This window comes from Cherax quadricarinatus, chromosome 33, assembly GCF_038502225.1.
Source record: "Cherax quadricarinatus isolate ZL_2023a chromosome 33, ASM3850222v1, whole genome shotgun sequence".
Lineage (NCBI taxonomy): Eukaryota > Metazoa > Arthropoda > Malacostraca > Decapoda > Parastacidae > Cherax > Cherax quadricarinatus.
The window spans coordinates 28,542,805-28,565,039 of record NC_091324.1 but is presented as its reverse complement, the minus strand read 5'-3'; the positions used below and the strand labels follow the sequence as shown (position 1 = coordinate 28,565,039).

Below are 22,235 nucleotides of genomic sequence, written 5' to 3'. Positions count from 1 at the left end.
TAGTGAATTTACTTGCCTTTGTTGGTAAATAGAAGAGATATGATAACCAATAATAAATTTATTTATCTTTATGAAAAAAATAGAAATAGTAATCTTTTAGAATTAGCAACAGGGATGGAAAAATAAATGCTTAAATTACGTAAAAAGAAGTGCAGAAAATATTGGCTGCAGCATTTCTTTATAAACAAGGGATGTGTTCGCTGAAGCAAGTTTGATAGGGGACGTGTTTGCAATTACTATAGAAAAGTTTAACAATAACTATGATCAATTAACAATAAGACATCCTAAGAATAACTATTCCTTTTTTTTCTAGCACATTTGCCTCTTGCCACACTTCTCACCTCTTGGAATGGTCTTTTGGCCCATTCTGTGACAACAGCCTGTGCTCTGGTTGCAGCTTTATGCAGCTGTGTAAGGTCATCATTAATTTTCAGATCCTGACCTAACTTTGCACCTGTGCGGAAGCCTGCTTCCAGCAGTTCATGATCAAGTACTCCTCCACCACAGTCTGAAATCACAAAAACTAAAAATAAATTTTAAGCTACTAATTTTCTTTCTTCTTTCAACACACCGGCCGTATCCCACCGAGGCGAGGTGGCCCCGCCAAAAAAAAACAAAAGCTTCTCCTTTTACATTTAGAAATATATACAGGAGAAGAGGCTACTAGCCCCTTGCTCCTGGCATTTTAGTCGCCTCTTACAACACGCATGGTTTACGGAGGAAGAATTCTGTTCCACTTCCCCATGGAGATAAGTGGAAATATACAAGAATAAGAACTATAAAGAAAATAGAAAACCCAGAGGGGTGTGTATATATATGCTTGTACAGGTATGTGCAGTGTGACCTAAGTGTAAGTAGAAGTAGCAAGACGTGCCTGAAATCTTACATGTTTATGAGACAGAAAAAAGGACACAAGCAATCCTACCATCATGTAAAACAATTACAGGCTTTTGTTTTACACTCACTTGGCAGGACGGTAGTACCTCCCTGGGCGGTTGCTGTCTACCAACCTACTACTTAGGTCTTTCTTTCTTTCAACACACCAGCCATATCCCACCGAGGCGGGGTGGCCCAAAAGGAAAAACGAAAGTTTCTCCTTTTACATTTAGTAATATATACAGGAGAAGAGGTTACTAGCCCCTTGCTCCCGGCATTTTAGTCGCCTCTTACAACACGCATGGCTTACGGAGGAAGAATTCTGTTCCACTTCCCCATGGAGATAAGAGGAAATAAACAAGAATAAGAACTATAAAGAAAATAGAAAACCCAGAGGGGTGTGTATATATATGCTTGTACAGGTATGTGCAGTGTGACCTAAGTGTAAGTAGAAGTAGCAAGACGTGCCTGAAATCTTACATGTTTATGAGACAGAAAAAAGGACACAAGCAATCCTACCATCATGTAAAACAATTACAGGCTTTTGTTTTACACTCACTTGGCAGGACGGTAGTACCTCCCTGGGCGGTTGCTGTCTACCAACCTACTACTTAGGTAAGCTACTAATATTTTTTACACTAAAGTTATTAATGTTCATGACATGTTCTAATGAACAGTGTAACTTAAGAAATATAATAAAAATAAGGAAGCAATTATAATAAGAATCTCTTGTGAGTGTATGCGAGTAATGAAGACAGTAAACCCTGAATTTAAGAGACTGAAAGGGAAGAGCAGATGGCCAGTAATAATGACTATGGTGGACAGAGAAGAATCTTTTTGCCATGATTGAAACAATAATAGACAATTGTGTAATCAATGGAGTTATCCATAGTTTCTGATTCAAATAACCAATAGGATTTTTTTCCTGTATTTCGTATGCCAATTAAATTAAGAGTTTACTATATAATAATACAGTACATGCAGAGACTTTCAATGATCAGTATAATGAAAGCCTCCTTGTAATGTTAATTAATCAAAAACTGGTATGGTAACATAAAAACATAACTACTAGTTATACAAGTACATAACTGTGAATAGGAGAATATGACTGCTGGTGAGACAAAGGCAGTGAAATTTCCTTATCTAACTAGAAATAAAATTTGACACAGTCAGCATTTTGCTGTATGTACTGCTTCCATGTTTTGCACTTCCTTGCTAGTTATACAAAGATAAACACTAACAAAAAATTTAAACAATGCAACAAAAATTATTTCATTTTAAAAACAAATGTCATCTCTATGGTGGTATGAACAGCTTCAAATATATTTGTTTATAGATATTAAATTTTTAATACTTTCCAGAAAACATGAAACTAAAAAACAAGTGTTAAGGCATAACACTCCATGATTCGCCAAGACAATTCAACACTCCTTGGGCCCATGGTATATAAAATAGCACCTTCCATGCCCAAAATATTATTCCAACTTTTATCTTCAATATTTATATAAGAGATTTTGTTGGTAAAAAAGAAACAGTTAAACTTCAAGATAAGTGAGAAAGTTGTTGCTGTCAGAGATGATGTACCATACTGTATATTACAGTTATACAAACCTAACAAGGGATTTAGTATCTTTTTTAAAGGAGTATTTTCTTTAGCAGAAGATAATGCATTCTTCAAGTCTTCTGTAGAGAGTGGAGATTTAGGCAGTCGTGGTCGGTCTGCTGGATATGTCTCATGCACAGCAAATCTGGAAAAATTATGTTCTCATTAACCAGAGAGAGTGGGTGAGATGTTATCAACAAATTTTGTTGAAAATAAGAAAAAGTTTTGGAGTGAGATTAACAAGTTAAGAAAGCCTAGAGAACAAATGGATTTGTCAGTTAAAAATAGGAGAGGAGAGTTATTAAATGGAGAGTTAGAGGTATTGGGAAGATGGAAGGAATATTTTGAGGAATTGTTAAATGTTGATGAAGATAGGGAAGCTGTGATTTCGTGTATAGGGCAAGGAGGAATAACATCTTGTAGGAGTGAGGAAGAGCCAGTTGTGAGTGTGGGGGAAGTTCGTGAGGCAGTAGGTAAAATGAAAGGGGGTAAGGCAGCCGGGATTGATGGGATAAAGATAGAAATGTTAAAAGCAGGTGGGGATATAGTTTTGGAGTGGTTGGTGCAATTATTTAATAAATGTATGGAAGAGGGTAAGGTACCTAGGGATTGGCAGAGAGCATGCATAGTTCCTTTGTATAAAGGCAAAGGGGATAAAAGAGAGTGCAAAAATTATAGGGGGATAAGTCTGTTGAGTGTACCTGGTAAAGTGTATGGTAGAGTTATAATTGAAAGAATTAAGAGTAAGACGGAGAATAGGATAGCAGATGAACAAGGAGGCTTTAGGAAAGGTAGGGGGTGTGTGGACCAGGTGTTTACAGTGAAACATATAAGTGAACAGTATTTAGATAAGGCTAAAGAGGTCTTTGTGGCATTTATGGATTTGGAAAAGGCGTATGACAGGGTGGATAGGGGGGCAATGTGGCAGATGTTGCAAGTGTATGGTGTAGGAGGTAGGTTACTGAAAGCAGTGAAGAGTTTTTACGAGGATAGTGAGGCTCAAGTTAGAGTATGTAGGAAAGAGGGAAATTTTTTCCCAGTAAAAGTAGGCCTTAGACAAGGATGTGTGATGTCACCGTGGTTGTTTAATATATTTATAGATGGGGTTGTAAGAGAAGTAAATGCGAGGGTCTTGGCAAGAGGCGTGGAGTTAAAAGATAAAGAATCACACACAAAGTGGGAGTTGTCACAGCTGCTCTTTGCTGATGACACTGTGCTCTTGGGAGATTCTGAAGAGAAGTTGCAGAGATTGGTGGATGAATTTGGTAGGGTGTGCAAAAGAAGAAAATTAAAGGTGAATACAGGAAAGAGTAAGGTTATGAGGATAACAAAAAGATTAGGTGATGAAAGATTGAATATCAGATTGGAGGGAGAGAGTATGGAGGAGGTGAACGTATTCAGATATTTGGGAGTGGACGTGTCAGCGGATGGGTCTATGAAAGATGAGGTGAATCATAGAATTGATGAGGGAAAAAGAGTGAGTGGTGCACTTAGGAGTCTGTGGAGACAAAGAACTTTGTCCTTAGAGGCAAAGAGGGGAATGTATGAGAGTATAGTTTTACCAACGCTCTTATATGGGTGTGAAGCGTGGGTGATGAATGTTGCAGCGAGGAGAAGGCTGGAGGCAGTGGAGATGTCATGTCTGAGGGCAATGTGTGGTGTGAATATAATGCAGAGAATTCGTAGTTTGGAAGTTAGGAAGAGGTGCGGGATTACCAAAACTGTTGTCCAGAGGGCTGAGGAAGGGTTGTTGAGGTGGTTCGGACATGTAGAGAGAATGGAGCGAAACAGAATGACTTCAAGAGTGTATCAGTCTGTAGTGGAAGGAAGGCGGGGTAGGGGTCGGCCTAGGAAGGGTTGGAGGGAGGGGGTAAAGGAGGTTTTGTGTGCGAGGGGCTTGGACTTCCAGCAGGCATGCGTGAGCGTGTTTGATAGGAGTGAATGGAGACAAATGGTTTTTAATACTTGACGTGCTGTTGGAGTGTGAGCAAAGTAACATTTATGAAGGGATTCAGGGAAACCGGCAGGCCGGACTTGAGTCCTGGAGATGGGAAGTACAGTGCCTGCACTCTGAAGGAGGGGTGTTAATGTTGCAGTTTAAAAACTGTAGTGTAAAGCACCCTTCTGGCAAGACAGTGATGGAGTGAATGATGGTGAAAGTTTTTCTTTTTCGGGCCACCCTGCCTTGGTGGGAATCGGCCGGTGTGATAATAAAAATAATAATTAACCATTTCACTGTGTAAAGCCATGAAAATTAAGAGTGCTCATATTTTAAAAAAAAAAAACTTCTGAAATGGTAGAGAATCTTTTTCTGAAAGTATTAGAACCAAAATTATGAAATTTTACAAAAGACTACAGAATTAGTGGTCAGGGCACAATTAACGCACTGGCAACTCACCCAATTGAGTTTTAATTTAAGCCAATTAAATTGCTCAATTTGACACACACCCACTCACTCTCCGTTTCACGCAAAGGTGCAGACACGTACACAAACAAACATGCACGTGCACACACGCACGCACACACGCACATGCATGCACGCGTGCACACACACACAAAAAAAAAAAAAAAAAAAAATATATGGGTGGCCTTAGAGGACGGAAAACCAGAGATCTGGTAGACGAACCAGGGAGGAAAGACTGGGAGTTAGAGCTCCAAAAAAGGGAGGAAGAGTGGGGAAGGAAGATAGTAGAGCTTGGTAAGAAAATGGAGGAGCGGATAGCTGAAGAGTGCAGGAAGTGGGAAGTACAGGTCTTAGCAGCAGAAGCTAGGATACGGTGCTTAGAAGAGAAACTGCAAAGCCTGAAACAGATTAGAGAGACAAATGACAATTCAGATGTGACATCAGGAAATTCAAAGTCAGGTGCAGACAAGGGGATGGTAAGCAACAACGGAGACATGCCGTACACGAAGGCCCTATCAGACCCACGTGGGGCCAGGGAAAAGACGATGAGCACACTGAGATCAAACGACAGGTCCGAAGACAATGAAGGAAATTCAAAGTCAGGCGCAGACAAGGGGATGGTAAGCAACAACGGAGACATGCCGTACACGAAGGCCCTATCAGACCCACGTGGGGCCAGGGAAAAGACGATGAGCACACTAAGATCAAGCGACAGGTCCGAAGACAATGAAGGTTTGTTATATGCAGAGATTCTAACAGCCAACTGCAGTAGCAAGGGACAGCTGGTCAGGAAAGACAGTTCACTGAGAATAGAAGTTTCAGATATGACAGGGACTGAAGGCAAGAACATGTCAATGGAAGGAAATAAAATGCCTCAGAGGAAGCAGATGGAGACTCAGTGGGAGGAGGAAAGGGCGAGGTCAGTTTTTGTGTACGGGCTCCAAGAAGCCAAGGGGGCCAACTTTGAAGAAATAAAACAGGAGGAGAAAAAAATGATTGAAGGCATCATGAAAACAATAGGGGAGGGCAATATGACCCAGGTGACAAATTTTCAGAGAATTGGGTGGTTTGCGAGTGGAAGGATACGGCCTGTCAGAGTAACTTTCAAGGAAGAATCAGTTCGAACCAGGATTCTGCAAGAGAAAGCAAGACTGAGGGACAAAGAGGGGTACCAGAGAGTATACCTCGACCGCGACAGAACACAAGAAGAAAGGACTACACTGAAAGAGAGGGTACAGAGACGCAAGGAGGAACGAGAAGCAATGAAAATGAGCAGGACCCAGACACAGGAGGAAGGGCAAACACACCCCACAGAATCTCCCACCAAAAGACTCCACCCGCGACATTCCCAACGCAACTGAGCAACCTATACTACAACCCACTCACTGTTCCCTCTGCCACCAACCCCCATATCACAAACCTCACCCCAACAGCTGTCCCTTATGGGCATTCTGACCCCACCCCCATCAACACAAACCCCACCTACACCACAGCCCCATATAGGCCCCCACCAAGGCTCTCGCTCCCCCAACCCCAATATACTTGCATGACCACAATGATAGAAAAGAAACTAAAGGTTTGGTACACAAACGCGGATGGAATAACGAATAAACATGAGGAGTGGAATGAAAGAATCAGTGAAAAATCCCCAGACATCATAGCAGTCACAGAAACAAAACTCGCTGAGACAATAATAGACACAATCTTCCCAACAGGATATCAGATCCTGAGGAAAGATAGAAGGAGTAGAGGGGGAGGAGGGGTTGCACTGCTCATAAAACACCAATGGGGATTTGAGGAAATGGAAGGCATGGACATGATTGGAGAAAGAGACTACATTGTAGGTACAATTCAGTCCGGAGAACATAAAGTAGTCATTGGAGTGATGTATAACCCACCACAGAACTGCAGGAGGCCAAGAGAGGAGTACGAAGAAAACAACAGGGTGATGGTGGACACACTGGCTGAGGTGGCAAGAAGAGCTCACTCGAGCAGAGCAAAGTTACTGGTAATGGGCGATTTCAACCACAGGGAGATCGACTGGGAAAACCTGGAGCCACATGGGGGTCCCGAAACATGGAGAGCCAAGATGATGGATGTGGTACTTGAAAACCTCATGCATCAACATGTCAGGGACACAACCAGAGAGAGAGGGGAGGATGAGCCAGCAACACTGGATCTTGTGTTCACCCTGAGCAGTTCAGACATTGAGGACATCACTTATGAGAGGCCCCTTGGAGCTAGCGATCATGTGGTTCTGAGTTTTGACTATATAGTAGAGTTACAAGTGGAGAAGGTAACAGGAACTGAAGGGGACAGGCCAAACTATAAAAGGGGGGACTACACAGGTATGAGAAACTTCCTGCAGGAGGTTCAGTGGGACAGAGAAATGGTAGGAAAATCAGTAAACGAGATGATGGAATATGTGGCAACAAAGTGCAAGGAGGCAGAGGAAAGTTTTGTTCCCAAGGGAAACAGAAATAATAGGAAGACCAAAATGAGTCCTTGGTTTACCCGAAGGTGTAGGGAGGCAAAAACTAAGTGCAACAGAGAATGGAAAAGGTACAGGAGGCATAGGACCCAGGAAAACAAGGAGATTAGTAGAAGAGCCAGAAACGAGTATGCGCAGATAAGGAGGGAGGCCCAGCGACAGTATGAAAACGACAGCATCGAAAGTCAAATCTGACCCGAAACTGCTGTATAGCCACATTAGGAGGAAGACAACAGTCAAGGACCAGGTGATAAGGCTGAGGAAAGAAGGTGGAGAACTCACAAGAAACGATCAAGAGGTATGTGAGGAGCTCAACACGAGATTTAAGGAAGTATTTACAGTAGAGACAGGAAGGACTCTGGGGGGACAGACCAGATGGGGACACCAACAAGGAATACACCAACAAGTGTTGGACGACATACATACAGATGAGGAGGTGAAGAAACTGCTAAGGGACATCGATACCTCAAAGGCAATGGGACCGGACAACATCTCTCCATGGGTCCTTAGAGAGGGAGCAGATATGTTGTGCGTACCACTTACCACAATCTTCAACACATCCCTGGAAACTGGGCAACTACCTGAGGTATGGAAGACGGCAAATGTAGTTCCCATTTTCAAAAAAGGAGACAGAAAAGAGGCACTAAACTATAGACCTGTGTCATTGACGTGTATAGTATGCAAAATTATGGAGAAGATTATCAGGAGGAGAGTGGTGGAGCACCTGGAACGGAACAGGAGTATAAATGCCAACCAGCACGGATTCACGGAAGGCAAATCCTGTGTCACAAACCTTCTGGAGTTTTATGATAAAATAACAGAAGTAAGACAAGAGAGAGAGGGGTGGGTTGATTGCATCTTCTTGGACTGCAAGAAGGCCTTTGACACAGTTCCTCACAAGAGATTAGTGCAGAAGCTAGAGCATCAGGCGCATATAACAGGAAGGGTACTGCAATGGATCAGAGAATACCTGACAGGGAGGCAACAACGAGTCATGGTACTTAATGATGTATCACAGTGGGCACCTGTGACGAGCGGGGTCCCACAGGGGTCGGTCCTAGGACCAGTGCTATTTTTGGTATATGTGAACGACATGACGGAAGGGTTAGACTCAGAAGTGTCCCTGTTTGCAGATGATGTGAAGTTAATGAGGAGAATTAAATCTGATGAGGACCAGGCAGGACTTCAAAGAGACCTGGACAGACTGGACACCTGGTCCAGCAAATGGCTTCTCGAATTTAATCCTGCCAAATGCAAAGTCATGAAGATAGGGGAAGGGCACAGAAGACCACAGACAGAGTATAGGCTAGGTGGCCAAAGACTGCAAACCTCACTCAAGGAGAAAGATCTTGGGGTGAGTATAACACCGAGCATGTCTCCGGAAGCACACATCAATCAGATAACTGCTGCAGCATATGGGCGCCTGGCAAACCTGAGAACAGCATTCCGATACCTTAGTAAGGAATCATTCAAGACACTGTACACTGTGTATGTCAGGCCCATACTGGAGTATGCAGCACCTGTTTGGAACCCGCACTTGATAAAGCACGTCAGGAAACTAGAGAAAGTACAAAGGTTTGCAACAAGGTTAGTTCCAGAGCTAAGGGGAATGTCCTATGAAGAAAGATTAAGGGAAATCGGCCTGACGACACTGGAGGACAGGAGGGTCAGGGGAGACATGATAACGACATATAAAATACTGCGTGGAATAGACAAGGTGGACAAGGACAGGATGTTCCAGGGAGGGGACACAGAAACAAGAGGTCACAATTGGAAGTTGAAGACACAAATGAGTCAGAGAGATAGTAGGAAGTATTTCTTCAGTCATAGAGTTGTAAGGCAGTGGAATAGCCTAGAAAATGACGTAGTGGAGGCAGGAACCATACACAGTTTTAAGACGAGGTTTGATAAAGCTCATGGAGCGGGGAGAGAGAGGGCCTAGTAGCAACCGGTGAAGAGGCGGGGCCAGGAGCTAGGACTCGACCCCTGCAACCACAAATAGGTGAGTACAAATAGGTGAGTACACACACACATGTGTGTGTGAGTACAAATAGGTGAGTACGTGCACACAAACGTGCACACACACATGCACACACATGCGCACACACATGTGCACAAACAAGCGCACACACATGCACACACATGCACACACATGTGCACACACACACACACACACACACACACACACACGTGCACACACACACACAGTATAAGGCAGTTCTTGCAAGTCTAAAGATGGAAGATGAGCACTCTAAGAAACTATCGGTACATAAGAACATAAGAATGGAGGAACACTGCAGGAGGCCTGTTGGCCCATACTAGGCAGGTCCTTTACAATTCATCCCACCAACAAAACATTTGCCCAACCCAATTTTCAATGCCACCCAAGAAACAAGCTCTCATGTGAAAGTCCCACTCAAATCCAACCCCTCCCACTCGTGTACTTATCCAACCTAAATTTGAAACTACCCAAAGTCCCAGCCTCAATAACCCAACTAGGTAGACTGTTCCACTCATCAACTACCCTATTTCCAAACCAATACTTTCCTATGTCCTTTCTAAATCTAAACTTATCTAATTTAAATCCATTACTGCAGGTTCTCTCTTGGAAAGACATCCTCAAGACCTTATTAATATCCCCTTTATTAATACCTATCTTCCACTTATACACTTCGATCAGGTCTCCCCTCATTCTTCGTCTAACAAGTGAATGTAACTTAAGAGTCTTCAATCTTTCTTCATAAGGAAGATTTCTAATGCTATGTATTAATTTAGTCATCCTACGCTGAATGTTTTCTAACAAATTTATGTCCATTCTGTAATATGGAGACCAGAACTGAGCTGCATAATCTAGGTGAGGCCTTACTAATGATGTATAAAGCTGCAGTATGACCTCTGGACTTCTGTTGCTTACACTTCTTGATATAAATCCCAGTAATCTATTTGCCTTATTACGTACGCTTAGGCATTGCTGTCTTGGTTTAAGGTTGCTGCTCACCATAACCCCCAAGTCCTTTTCGCAATCTGTATGGCTAAGTTCTACATCATTTAACTTGTAAGTACTAGGGTTATGGGCACTCCCAAGCTTCAGAACCTTGCATTTATCTACATTGAACTGCATCTGCCACTTTTCTGACCAAGAATAGAGTTTGTTTAAATCCTCCTGAAGTTCCATAACATCTACGTTTGAATCAATTATCCTACCTATCTTTGTGTCATCAGCGAATTTGCTCATATCACTAGTAATTCCCTCATCAAGATCATTGATATATATTATAAACAACAACGGGCCCAAGACTGATCCCTGTGGAACGCCACTTGTTACAGATCCCCACTCGGATTTAACCCCATTTATGGACACTCTCTGCTTCCTGTCAGTGAGCCATGACTCGATCCACGAGAGCACTTTTCCCCCAATGCCATGAGCTGCCACTTTCTTTAACAGTCTATGGTGCAGAACTCTATCAAAAGCCTTACTAAAATCTAAGTAAATAATATCAAATTCTTTATCGTGGTCAACAGCCTCAAAAGCTTTACTGAAGAAACTTAATAAATTAGTTAGACAAGACCGGCCTCTTGTGAATCCATGCTGAGTATCATTAATCAAGCTATGCTTATCGAGATGGCTTCTTATAATCTCAGCTATAATTGACTAGTAATTTGCCTACAATTGAGGTCAGGCTTATTGGGCGGTAATTTGACGGTAACGACTTGTCCCCTGTTTTAAAAATAGGAATTACATTAGCCATCTTCCACATATCAGACACTACACCTGTTTGAAGAGATAAATTAAAAATATTAGTTAATGGTTCACAGAGTTCCATTTTGCATTCCTTAAGAACCCTTGAAAAAACCTCATCAGGACCCGGCGACTTATTTTGCTTCAGTCTGTCTATCTGCTTCACAACCATTTCACTAGTGACTGTTTTTTTTTTTTTTTTTTTTCAACAAGTCGGCCGTCTCCCACCGAGGCAGGGTGACCCAAAAAAGTTACTAGTGACTGTGATGTTATATAATTTATCTTCTTCTAGCCCACTATAAAAATTAATTACTGGAATATTGTTAGTGTCTTCCTGTGTAAAAACTGAGAGAAAATAATTATTAAAAATCGAGCACATTTCATTCTCTTTGTCAGTAAGGTGCCCATAGTTATTTTTAAGGGGACCTATCTTATCTCTAACTTTTGTTCTATAGACCTGGAAACAACTTTTTGGGTTAGTTTTAGAATCCCTAGCAACTTTAATTTCATAGTCCCTTTTAGCTTTTCTTATCCCCTTTTTAATGTCCCTCTTAATGTCAATATACTGATTCATAAGATGACCCTCACCTCTTTTGATACACCTATAAATTCCTTTCTTATGCCCTAGTAGATATTTCAGCCTATTATTCATCCATTTTGGGTCATTTCTATTTGATCTAATTTCTTTATATGGGATAAATGTTCTTTGAGCAGCATGTATAGTGTTCAGAAAACTGTCATATTGATATCTCACTTCGTTACCCCAGTTAACAGATGATAAGTGTTCTCTAAGCCCATCGTAATCTGCTAAGCGAAAATCTGGGACTGTTACTGAGTTATCGCTACTATCGTACTTCCATTCAATGCTAAATGTAACTGATTTGTGGTCGCTAGCACCCAGTTCCTCTGAAATTTCTAAATTATTAACAAGGGATTCATTGTTTGCCATAACTAAGTCAAGCAGGTTATTTCCCCTTGTAGGTTCTGTCACAAACTGCTTCAAAAAACAATCCTGAACTACTTCTAATAAGTCATATGATTCTAAATTCCCAGTCAAGAAATTCCAATCAATATGACTAAAGTTAAAGTCTCCTAGAATTACTACATTATCGTGCCTTGTGGCCTTAACAATTTCCTCCCATAGTAGTCTCCCTTGGTCCCTATCTAAGTTTGGGGGACGGTATATCACTCCTAAAATCAGTTTTTCATGCCCCTCTGAAAATTCTATCCAGACTCTGTATGTGTTACTTCAGACTTAATACCCGTTTTTATGCAACAGTTCAAGCGATCTCGGACATACAATGCCACCCCACCCCCCTTCCCGATACTTCTATCTACTTGGAACAGTTTAAAACCCTGAATATGACATTCCGCAGGCATGTCCCGACTTTTTGAATTAAACCACATCTCAGTTAAGGCAAATACATCAATGTTACCTGCACTAGCAACTAATCTCAACTCGTCCATCTTATTCCTAGCATTACGGCAATTAGCATAATAAACATTGAAAGACTCTCCTTTCTCTTTACCCTTCCTGCTCATTTCTGTTTTTCTACTAAACCTATTACTGTCCTTATCACCCAAAGTCCCTTGGAAGCATTTAAAAATGCTGGAGATTAGGACTGGTGGATATGTTTACCCACACAGTTTTTAGCAAACACACAAGCAGTGTGACAATACTGGTGGTACAGAAACTATAACATGACTGATAAAACCAGTACTTCTGACATTGTACACTGAGGAAATTGTACAATGTTAGACAAGTAAGAAATGTAGTTGCTCCGCATGCAATGCAGCATTTGGAGACTTGGCATTGCTACTGATGCTTCTTTAAGTCTCAGTTAATTTTATCTTAGCCATATTTCTTTAACCCTTTGAGGGTTTTGGTCGTACTAGTACGTCTTACGCGTAGGGGTTTTTGACGTACTAGTACTCATAAATTCTAGCGGCCTCAAATCTAGTGGGAGAAAGCTGGTGGGCCTTCATATGAAAGAATGGGTCTATGTGGTCAGTGTGCACAGTCTAAAAAAAATCCTGCAGCACACAGTGTATAATGAGAAAAAAAAAATCTTTGACCATTTTTTTTTAATAAATCAGCGACTTTGCAGTGTATTTTCGTATGGTATTTATTGTTGTATTCTAGTTTTCTTGGTCTCATTTTATAGAATGGAAGACATATTACAGAATTTGAGATGATTTTGACTGGTTTTACAATGAAAGGTGCCTTGAAATTGAGCTCAAAGTAGCAGAAATGTTCGATTTTTACCAAACTTCAAAAGTAAACAAATCGTGCCAAGCGTGCAATACACGTCAACTGGTGAGTCTAATATTCTTTCACAAGTGCACCAATAATATTTATACCATTTTTTACACTAATGCAGTAGTCTGCATAACAGTAAATCTTATATTTTTTGTGAGAATAAGAATTCAAAGTGGAAAGCAAAAGAATATAAGAGGGTACTTGAGACATGACTAATGACTAGAGGAAATGTCATTTTAGTGCCAGGAATGTCTTTCTTGTTTATTCTGGACCCTATTCGAAAATTGGCATCTTTTGAAATTTGTGTGAAATTGGCAAAATTGCTAAATTCTGACCACTGTACTGGATAGTTGAATTTATAAATGGGTGGTTTCTTGCACCCATTCGATAGAAAAAATGGAGTTCTAGCGACATATTCATTTTTTTTGTCGACTAGTACAGTGAAATTGGCCGAAAATGGGGCTCAAAGTGGGCAAAATCGCCGATGTGTAAACATCGCCGAGACCGCTAACTTTGCGAGAGCATAATTCCGTAAGTTTTCTATCAAATTTCAAACTTTTGGTGTCGTTATGATCGGGAAAAGATTCTCTATCTTTTCATAAGAGAAAATAATTTTTTTTTTTTTTAAAATTTGGCCGACCCTGAGAACGAGTTTCGTAGAGGGCCTGTCGACCCTCAAAGGGTTAAATATTTCCCTAAACTGAACATATTTTGAATGAAATCCTATGGTCATTTTAAATTTAGGGATTGTACATCAAGCAAATGGGCAATGGGCACCAAGAAAAAACTGTACTGTATGGTATATATATGAAATTATCCACTAATGGTCTTTGGCAAAAAACATTAAAAAAAAAAACGTATAATCAAATCTTATGGATTATGAAGCAAGTGAATTCTGGGGTTTAATTATACATTACTTTGATTGGAATTTGTGTGCAAGCATCTATGTATGAAAAATTAAACCAATCAGGAAGCCAGGATTTGACAGATTGTACATTCCTGTGGAGACTAATGAAATAAGCTAACAAATGGATATGAAGCCAAAATGCAAATCAAGGCTCTAGTTTAGAAGTTCTGCTCAAGATTGACCTTAACCCTTAAACGGTCCAAACAGATCAACGTTCAAATTCGTAGTGCTACAAAAGTAGATCTACGTTTTTTTACATATTTTCAAATATAACAAAAAAAATGTAGATAAAAGTTTTTTTACACGTTTTCACATGTAAAACAAACAAAAAAAACTCTACATTTTTTTACATACTTTCAGATGCTGAAAAAACGTATATATACGTTTGGACCATTTAAGGGTTAATCAGCACTCACCAGAATGATATAAATTCCTCTCAAATGTGGTTAGATGATTTTGATTAGTGAGTGAATATTGTTTTGATATTTATATACTTGTGTGGTATTATACTGCTAATTAATAAAATTTCCCTTTTTTTTTTTAACACACTGGCTGTATCCCATCAAGGCAGGGTGACCTAAAATGAAAAATTAAAGTTTTTCTTCTTAAATTTAGTAATTTATACAGAAGGGAATACTATCCCCTTGCTCCCAACATTTTAGTTGCAAAATTTCCTTTTCTTTCTTTCTTCTTTCAACGTACCAGCCGTATCCCACCGAGGTGGGGTGGCCCAAAAGGAAAAACTTAAGTCTTTCCTTTCAAATTTAGTAATATATACAGGAGAAGGGGTTACTAGTCCCTTGCTCCCGGCATTTTAGTCGCCTCTTATGACACGCATGGCTTACGGAGGAAGAATTCTGTTTCCTTTTATCCCCATAAAAACTAACTTTGGAATGAACTTACCTAACATCTTCCCCTTCCTTCCGTGGACGAAGAATATTAAGAATGGTGTATGAGTGGTCGGTGAGTACAATATTACCACGGTCATAAAGTTCCAATATAACATGGTGTTGTGCCTCCCCAGATCCAAATGTCAAATCAACAATACGATCAACACCAAGCTGCTGCACAGCCTCAATACGTTTATTGCGTAGATGTTTTCTTAACTATATGAGATTAAAGAGAATTAGCATTTTAATAATTAGACTTGGTATGAATAAACTATGAGCATAATTATAGTTAAAAGTCTATTAATTACAGGATTTGCATTTTAGCATATTTTATTTCCATTGCAAAACTCAAGATGTAGCCATGATATAAGTAATAAAAATTCAGTACTAAATGTAGATGCAAGATTACTGAGGAAAAGGTCATTCTTTAGCTACAGTGTATCATTATTCACTTAGTGTCAGAAATTACGATACCCACAGTAAATTGACACAGAACAAACCTTCATAGAGAAGCCAGAGGGTGCTGGGCTCTTGGGCCATTCATATTCAGTGGTGTGTAAACGAGCTCCTGATTCAACTAACAACATACACTTCTGATCGGGCTTCTGGAGTTTTATCAAATATGTTTTGGAGTCTACATCATAAACCTGCACAACTCTCATTCCAATGACCCTGTGAACAAAAAAAAATTACTTAGGAGTTTCACAGAAACATGGGGAGGATATCTATAACCATATTTCCATATACTGTTGAATTTACAGACTAAGATTTATTTTTTTTATTATTTTATTATTAACACAGTGGCCGATTCCCACCAAGGCAGGGTGGCCCGAAAAAGAAAAACTTTCACCATCATTCACTCCATCACTGTCTTGCCAGAAGGGTGCTTTACACTACAGTTTTTTCATTATACATTTAAACTGCAACATTAACACCCCTCCTAAGATTTATTATCATGTGATATACCTCTGAGCAATTTCACGGGTGATTCCCCAGCTGCACTATTTTCTGGTAATGCTATTTCTTAGACAAAAATTCTCAAGTCATTCTAGTTCAATTTTCCAAGTGCTGTATAATGGGTGTCATTGAAGTCACAGATTTTTCAAATCACCAACATCAGCAAGTTATCCAAATAGCAAATTTGGTGACTCGTAATGTCAGCATAGTTGCTGATCCCCTACATGTGTTGTATAGCTTATCTGAGTATCATAGTTAGTACCATCCATATGTTTTACATACACGACCCCTTTGCTAGGCCTAGTGACCGGCCCTAGCTCAGTTCCCCATAATCCAAGCAGGCATCAGGGCAGGCAGTTTGGGCTCTCCCCTCTCACACACTGCAATATAGTGTTACCATCCAACAAGTGTGTTTAACTCCAATCATCATATCTCCATGAACCCTTTCCACAGTAATTTTTTTTTTTTAACATATCAGCCATTTCCCACCAAGGCAGGGTGACCCAAAAAGAAAGAAAAACCCTAAAAGAAAGAAAAAACTTTCATCATTCAACACTCTCATCATCACTCATGCATAATCACTGTGTTTGCAGAGGCACTCAGATATGACAGTTTAGACATCCCTCTAAACTGCCAATATCCCAAACTCCTTTTTAACCCTTAAACTGTCCAAACGTAGATCTACGTCCATGTGTGGGGGACTCCGAACATAGATCTACTTTTTTTTTACATGCTTTCAAATGGGGAAAATCAAGGAAGGAGCGCTACGCACATGAACGTAGATCTACGTTTGGACAGTTTAAGGGTTAAAGTGCAGGCATTGTACTTCCCACTTCCAGGACTCAAGTCCATCTAACGTTATTAAATTATTATTATTAAATCAGTATAATCAGAGAGGAAGTACTAAACCCACACAGGTAATACAGTAAATAAGGTATAGGAGGCAATCATGATCATCCATAGAAAAGGATGGATAGATCTATTTCCTTAGATCAAGAGCCTCTGACCAGCATCAAGGCACATCACTTGAAGGGGTGACTTGTTAAAATACAGTATATATGCAAATACAACCACACGTTATCTAGATGAAGCTATGTTACATTAGTGGTTTCTGATAGTGTCACTAAACTTACACTGTAGTATATGGAAGAACTTTTTCACCAGAAGGATTATCGGAGATTTCTCCTGATGACTTGAAAATGTCAGTGAGAGTACTTACATTCATAAGACCCTTATGGGTTTAGTGCTTCCCCACAAATATTAAAACAACAATACTCTATAACGTTATTTTTTTTCCTGCCACAATTATTCTCAAAGCATTAAGGTATTTAATATAGAAGGTGGTATACTCACCTTTCCTGTAGCTCAGCCACAATGGCCAGCAGGTCAACAGTAGTAAATGTCGTCTTCATGATAACAGTGTCTTGCAATTCACACTATACACTGCAAACCAAGACAGAAATAATTAAAGAATTTTAATTTACTTCAGTTCCCATGATTAAGCATTTCTCATACGAATGCTGACAAGATGATGCTCAAAGAAATAGTGAAATACAGCTTTACAAATTTTTAAACAGAATAATTAGTTTATTCTACTTAAGTATCAACAAAAATTCTTGGTCAATATTTTTACCTCTATATAAAGTAATGAAACCAAAAACAAGAATTACTTTACACGCTGAGGGTCTGGGTTCGATTCCCGGCAAGAGTGGAAACAATGGGCGCGCTTCCTTACACCAGTTGTCCATGCTCACCCATCAGTAAAATGGGTACCTGGGTGTTAGTTGGCTGGTGTGGGTCACATCATGGGAAAACACTGACCTAATTTGCCTGAAATTTTCTGATAACAAGTGGCTTTCTATATAGTAGTATGTCACTGATGTCAGCTTGGCCTGTATACTTTGTACATGTATGTGTAGAAATAAAGACATTAAAAAAAATTAACTTAAAATATTAAATACTTGCCCTTACAAAAAAAATCATATTTATCTAAACCAATAAAATGACACAGATGATACTGGACCAGCAGCCAGTTGCCTAAACATAACTTTTATTGGACCATGTTGCAAGAAGTGTCATTTACCTGGAGTTTACCTGGAGAGAGTTCTGGGGGTCAAAGAATTTTAACTAGCTTCTCAAAGGAGAAGAATCTCCATATTAGTCCCTTGCAAAGCACTAAATAAAATATAGCATGTTTTGCAATATTTAAGTACAAAATAACAACTTGCACAAGAAATAACAATGTTCAATGTTCTTGTATTTCAAAAAGACAAAATAATGAGCTTCTCAAAGGGGAAGAATCTCCATATTAGTCCCTTGCACAGCACTATATAAAATATAGCATGTTTTTCTATATTGCAAGAAGTGTCATAGCCAAAGAATTTTAACTAGCTTATTTTAATTTGCTTATTTTGTAGGTTCTCACCTAACCTATAAATACGTAAACTGGTTGCTACCCGACAGCTATATCAGTAACCTTTAACATAGCTGCAAGTCCAACAGACAATTCAAATAAGTACTAAAATGTTGATGAATTTCAAGTCAGATAGTGGAAAGTACATAATGGTAACACTGTGATTATAAAATATGGCATCATCCAGGCTGGCGTCAGCAGGGTCATTTGAGGTTGCATAACTGGCAGTGACATCAGAAGCATTATAAAAGGCAATTTCATTGGTGAGAATATCATAGGTGGAGATATGAGTGGCTGAAGAACGAGAAGCATTAGCATCAGCAGCAACTGAAATACTGGAGTTTACCTGGAGAGAGTTTCGGGGGTCAACGCCCCCGCGGCCCGGTCTGTGACCAGGCCTCCTGGTGGATCAGCGCCTGATCAACCAGGCTGTTGCTGCTGGCTGCACGCAAACCAACGTACGAGCCACAGCCCGGCTGATCAGGAACTGTCAGGATCAGTGGAGGTGGAACAAGACAAAGTCTATTTGTGACAGGCCAAAGAAATCTACAGCCTCTGACCCCAAAGTAAAAATGACTCCAGTAGGCAAGTAAGAGGAAAGTTTAGGGGTATTTAGATTTTATTCAAGAATAATGTAGACACTAATTCCATGGTTCTAGCCCTTCGTGATCAAAGAAATCCATCGAAAGAAAAAATATTTGCAGACATTAACCTGCATAAACACCAATTAACATCTGATAACTATCATGTTAGTTCATAAGATGAACCTTTTATTATTATCATTAATATTATCATCCAAAAGATTATCATCTAAAAGAGGTTTCTGTGAATGTTTATAAACTTCTGGTCACATGTTTACTGACATACATAAGAGGTAGTACATATATAAGGTATCTGAAGTACTTGAACAAGTAAATATTTAATTCCAGTCCTTATGAAATTTACCTATAATTTATAAAAAAAAGGTCTATTAGATTGGTTTTATCATGGACATTTTTTATGTTGTGTTAATGTAAGAAACGCAACCTAGCCTAGCTCAACCTAAATAACTTAAGGTAACTTACTCCGCCAACGGTAGATATGGGACTGGCGCACCTTTGTTTACATTCGATTCGTCTTTGTTTAAGTTCACTCGATGACTGGCCCTGACGTGCTGCTCGTTCTTAAATAAATGTAATTTTTCCTGATATATCTCAAAATAACAATTTGCACAAGAAATAACAATATGCAAGGTTTTCGTATTTCAAAAAAACAAAATGAGCTTCTCAAAGGGGTAAAATCTCCATATTAGTCCCTTGCACAGCACTATATAAAATATAGCAACAATGGTGTAGTTAAAAGGCCAAGTGATGACACTGGTACTATCTACACTGAGTTTATTTAATTGGATAATAATAATATACAAGTGTGTGTACTCACTACTCAGCTGGACAAGACGTGGACTCTTTATTTACATCTTGAATAAAATAACTTCATATTTACCTTATTTGTAACTATATTAAAATTTTGTAGTTAAACTTAACATGTCAATATTTAATTTTACAAAATAATTTATATGGTTAGTTAATTTTCCCTTGACATAGTATTTATATTAATGTTTGATATTACTATGTGATGCTGATGTAAAGACTTTCACAGAACTTGCAACTTAATGGTTTGAAATATATTGATAACTCTTGAAGATAAAATATTTTAGACAAGTATAATATAGTGTACTGGATGTGAGGTCACATAGATGTTATAGCTCTACAACAGCGTTATATAGTGTAAATTTAACGAAGGATAACCCGGTGGTCTGGTGGCTAAAGCTCCCGCTTCACACACGGAGGGCCCGGGTTCGATTCCCGGCGGGTGGAAATTCCGACACGTTTCCTTACACCTATTGTCCTGTTCACCTAGCAGCAAATAGGTACCTGGGTGTTAGTCGACTGGTGTGGGTCGCATCCTGGGGGACAAGATTAAGGACCCCAATGGAAATAAGTTAGACAGTCCTCGATGACGCACTGACTTTCTTGGGTTATCCTGGGTGGCTAACCCTCCGGGGTTAAAAATCCGAACGAAATCTTATCTTATCTTATCACTGGGGTCTTTGTCAATTTTAATATTTCTAGGTACATGTATGTTGTCTTTTATTGAAACTAAAAGATATGATAAGTTAGATTAATATCATTATTACACTGAAGAGGAAGCGTTAAGGTAAGGTAAACTTTATTTAAGTCCATAATCTATGTTTTTTACACATTATTATTCATTTATACAATGGTTGAAAATAAACACAATTGTTACAGGCATACACTTGTGATGAATTATTTAGATTTAAACTAGGATAGCTAAGAAAGCCTCAGTGACTATTTAGGCTTTAGATGCATAACATAAACAAAATTACAATGTTCTTGAGGGAACGTGTCTTATTCATTTTCTCTTCAATATTATACTATTAGTGACTTGATACTTGTCTGACATAGCAATATCACGGAATCTTGGTACAGAAAATCTCTTAAACTCATCTCAGGCCCATGTTATGGGCCTGACCTACTTCCACAAGTGGCCTCTGCCTACAAATGACACCGTCATCAACCGGTGCATTTCTCTACATATTCTACAACTACATTGCTAAATCTATTTTCCACCTTATGGATCTGACCTATTTCCAATAGTGTGCCCCTCCTACATGCGATGATGTCTTCAGTTGCTGCATCTCTCCACTTCTTCGAACCAGCTGCAATATAAAAGTCGTCACCCTCGTATTAGACTGAAGGTTGTGCACCTAAAACGTCCCTCAATAAAGAAACCCGTGTGTCTTATTCATCAACACGGCACAGCCCACTTCACAATAACTGACCTAGTTAAACACTTGACACTGTATACTTCATAACATTGACAGAACATACACCTAGTATTGAACATTACATAATAACTTTGACCGGCACAATACTTGGTATTAATAGTGTATACTTCACATTAACTTGACCCAGCACACACCTGGTTCTCGTACAAGTTACAATAACGTTGACCCAACTTACACCTGGTTTTGTAAACCTCACAAAAATACAGACATAGCAAACACCAGTTGTAGGACGTTTTAATTAACCATAAAAATAAATTTTAAACTTAATTATTTGGTTTTAAAGTTATGAAGACACACGGGTCGTTCCAACTGGTTCTCCTACGTGCGGGTTGTGTCAAGATATATATTTAGAAAAATATGTGCCTTTTAGTGTATATAGTACAGCACGAGTGGAAACATTGGGCAAGTTTTCTTACAACTGTTGCCACTCTTCACCTTCAGAGAGGAAGTAGGTTCTCCGGTGTTAATACCTCTCTAGGATAATAATTAAAATAAAATCTACACAGATACAAATCTCTAGGTATATATACACAGATATAAATCTCTTGATGTATTTGCAGTATATAAAGATGACTAGAAAATGAGACGATACATATACCAGTAATATATAACAAATTAATATATAACAATGATGGGAGTTGAATGTGAGTTGATCTTGACATCAGCTCAGCTCGGGACTGCTCAACACTGGCCCAAGCATCCCCGACCCGCACGCAGATGACTCAACACGATTCTGGATGACACTTTAATGGCTGACGAAGCTATGGAAAAAGCAACAAAATGTTTATTTTATTAGGTTATGTTTTGCAAATAATCATAAATGTTATAGGGCACGAGATTTTTTTTA

The 22,235-nt window shown here is 39.3% G+C and overlaps 1 protein-coding gene across 3 annotated transcripts in view; it reads right to left on the bottom strand.

The window, feature by feature from the left end:
* Positions 1–20,010, bottom strand: part of Clbn (Nuclear export mediator factor NEMF homolog Clbn) — a 50,240-nt gene extending 30,230 nt beyond the window's left edge. Inside the window, exons 1-7 of one of the 3 annotated variants that reach the window (XM_053783847.2) lie at positions 19,960–19,978; positions 19,605–19,702; positions 17,481–17,570; positions 15,671–15,842; positions 15,184–15,386; positions 2,488–2,624; positions 342–508 (exon numbers count right to left, since the gene is read on the bottom strand). In XM_053783847.2, coding sequence (XP_053639822.2) covers positions 342–508; positions 2,488–2,624; positions 15,184–15,386; positions 15,671–15,842; positions 17,481–17,539 — 738 coding nt within the window. In that variant the 5' untranslated portion in view covers positions 17,540–17,570; positions 19,605–19,702; positions 19,960–19,978. Of the gene's footprint in view, positions 1–341; positions 509–2,487; positions 2,625–15,183; positions 15,387–15,670; positions 15,843–17,480; positions 17,571–17,797; positions 17,817–19,604; positions 19,703–19,959 lie in introns of those variants that run through there. The other 2 variants (XM_053783849.2, XM_053783850.2) reach the window with 2 other exon arrangements.
* Between the last annotated feature and the right edge of the window lie 2,225 nt (positions 20,011–22,235).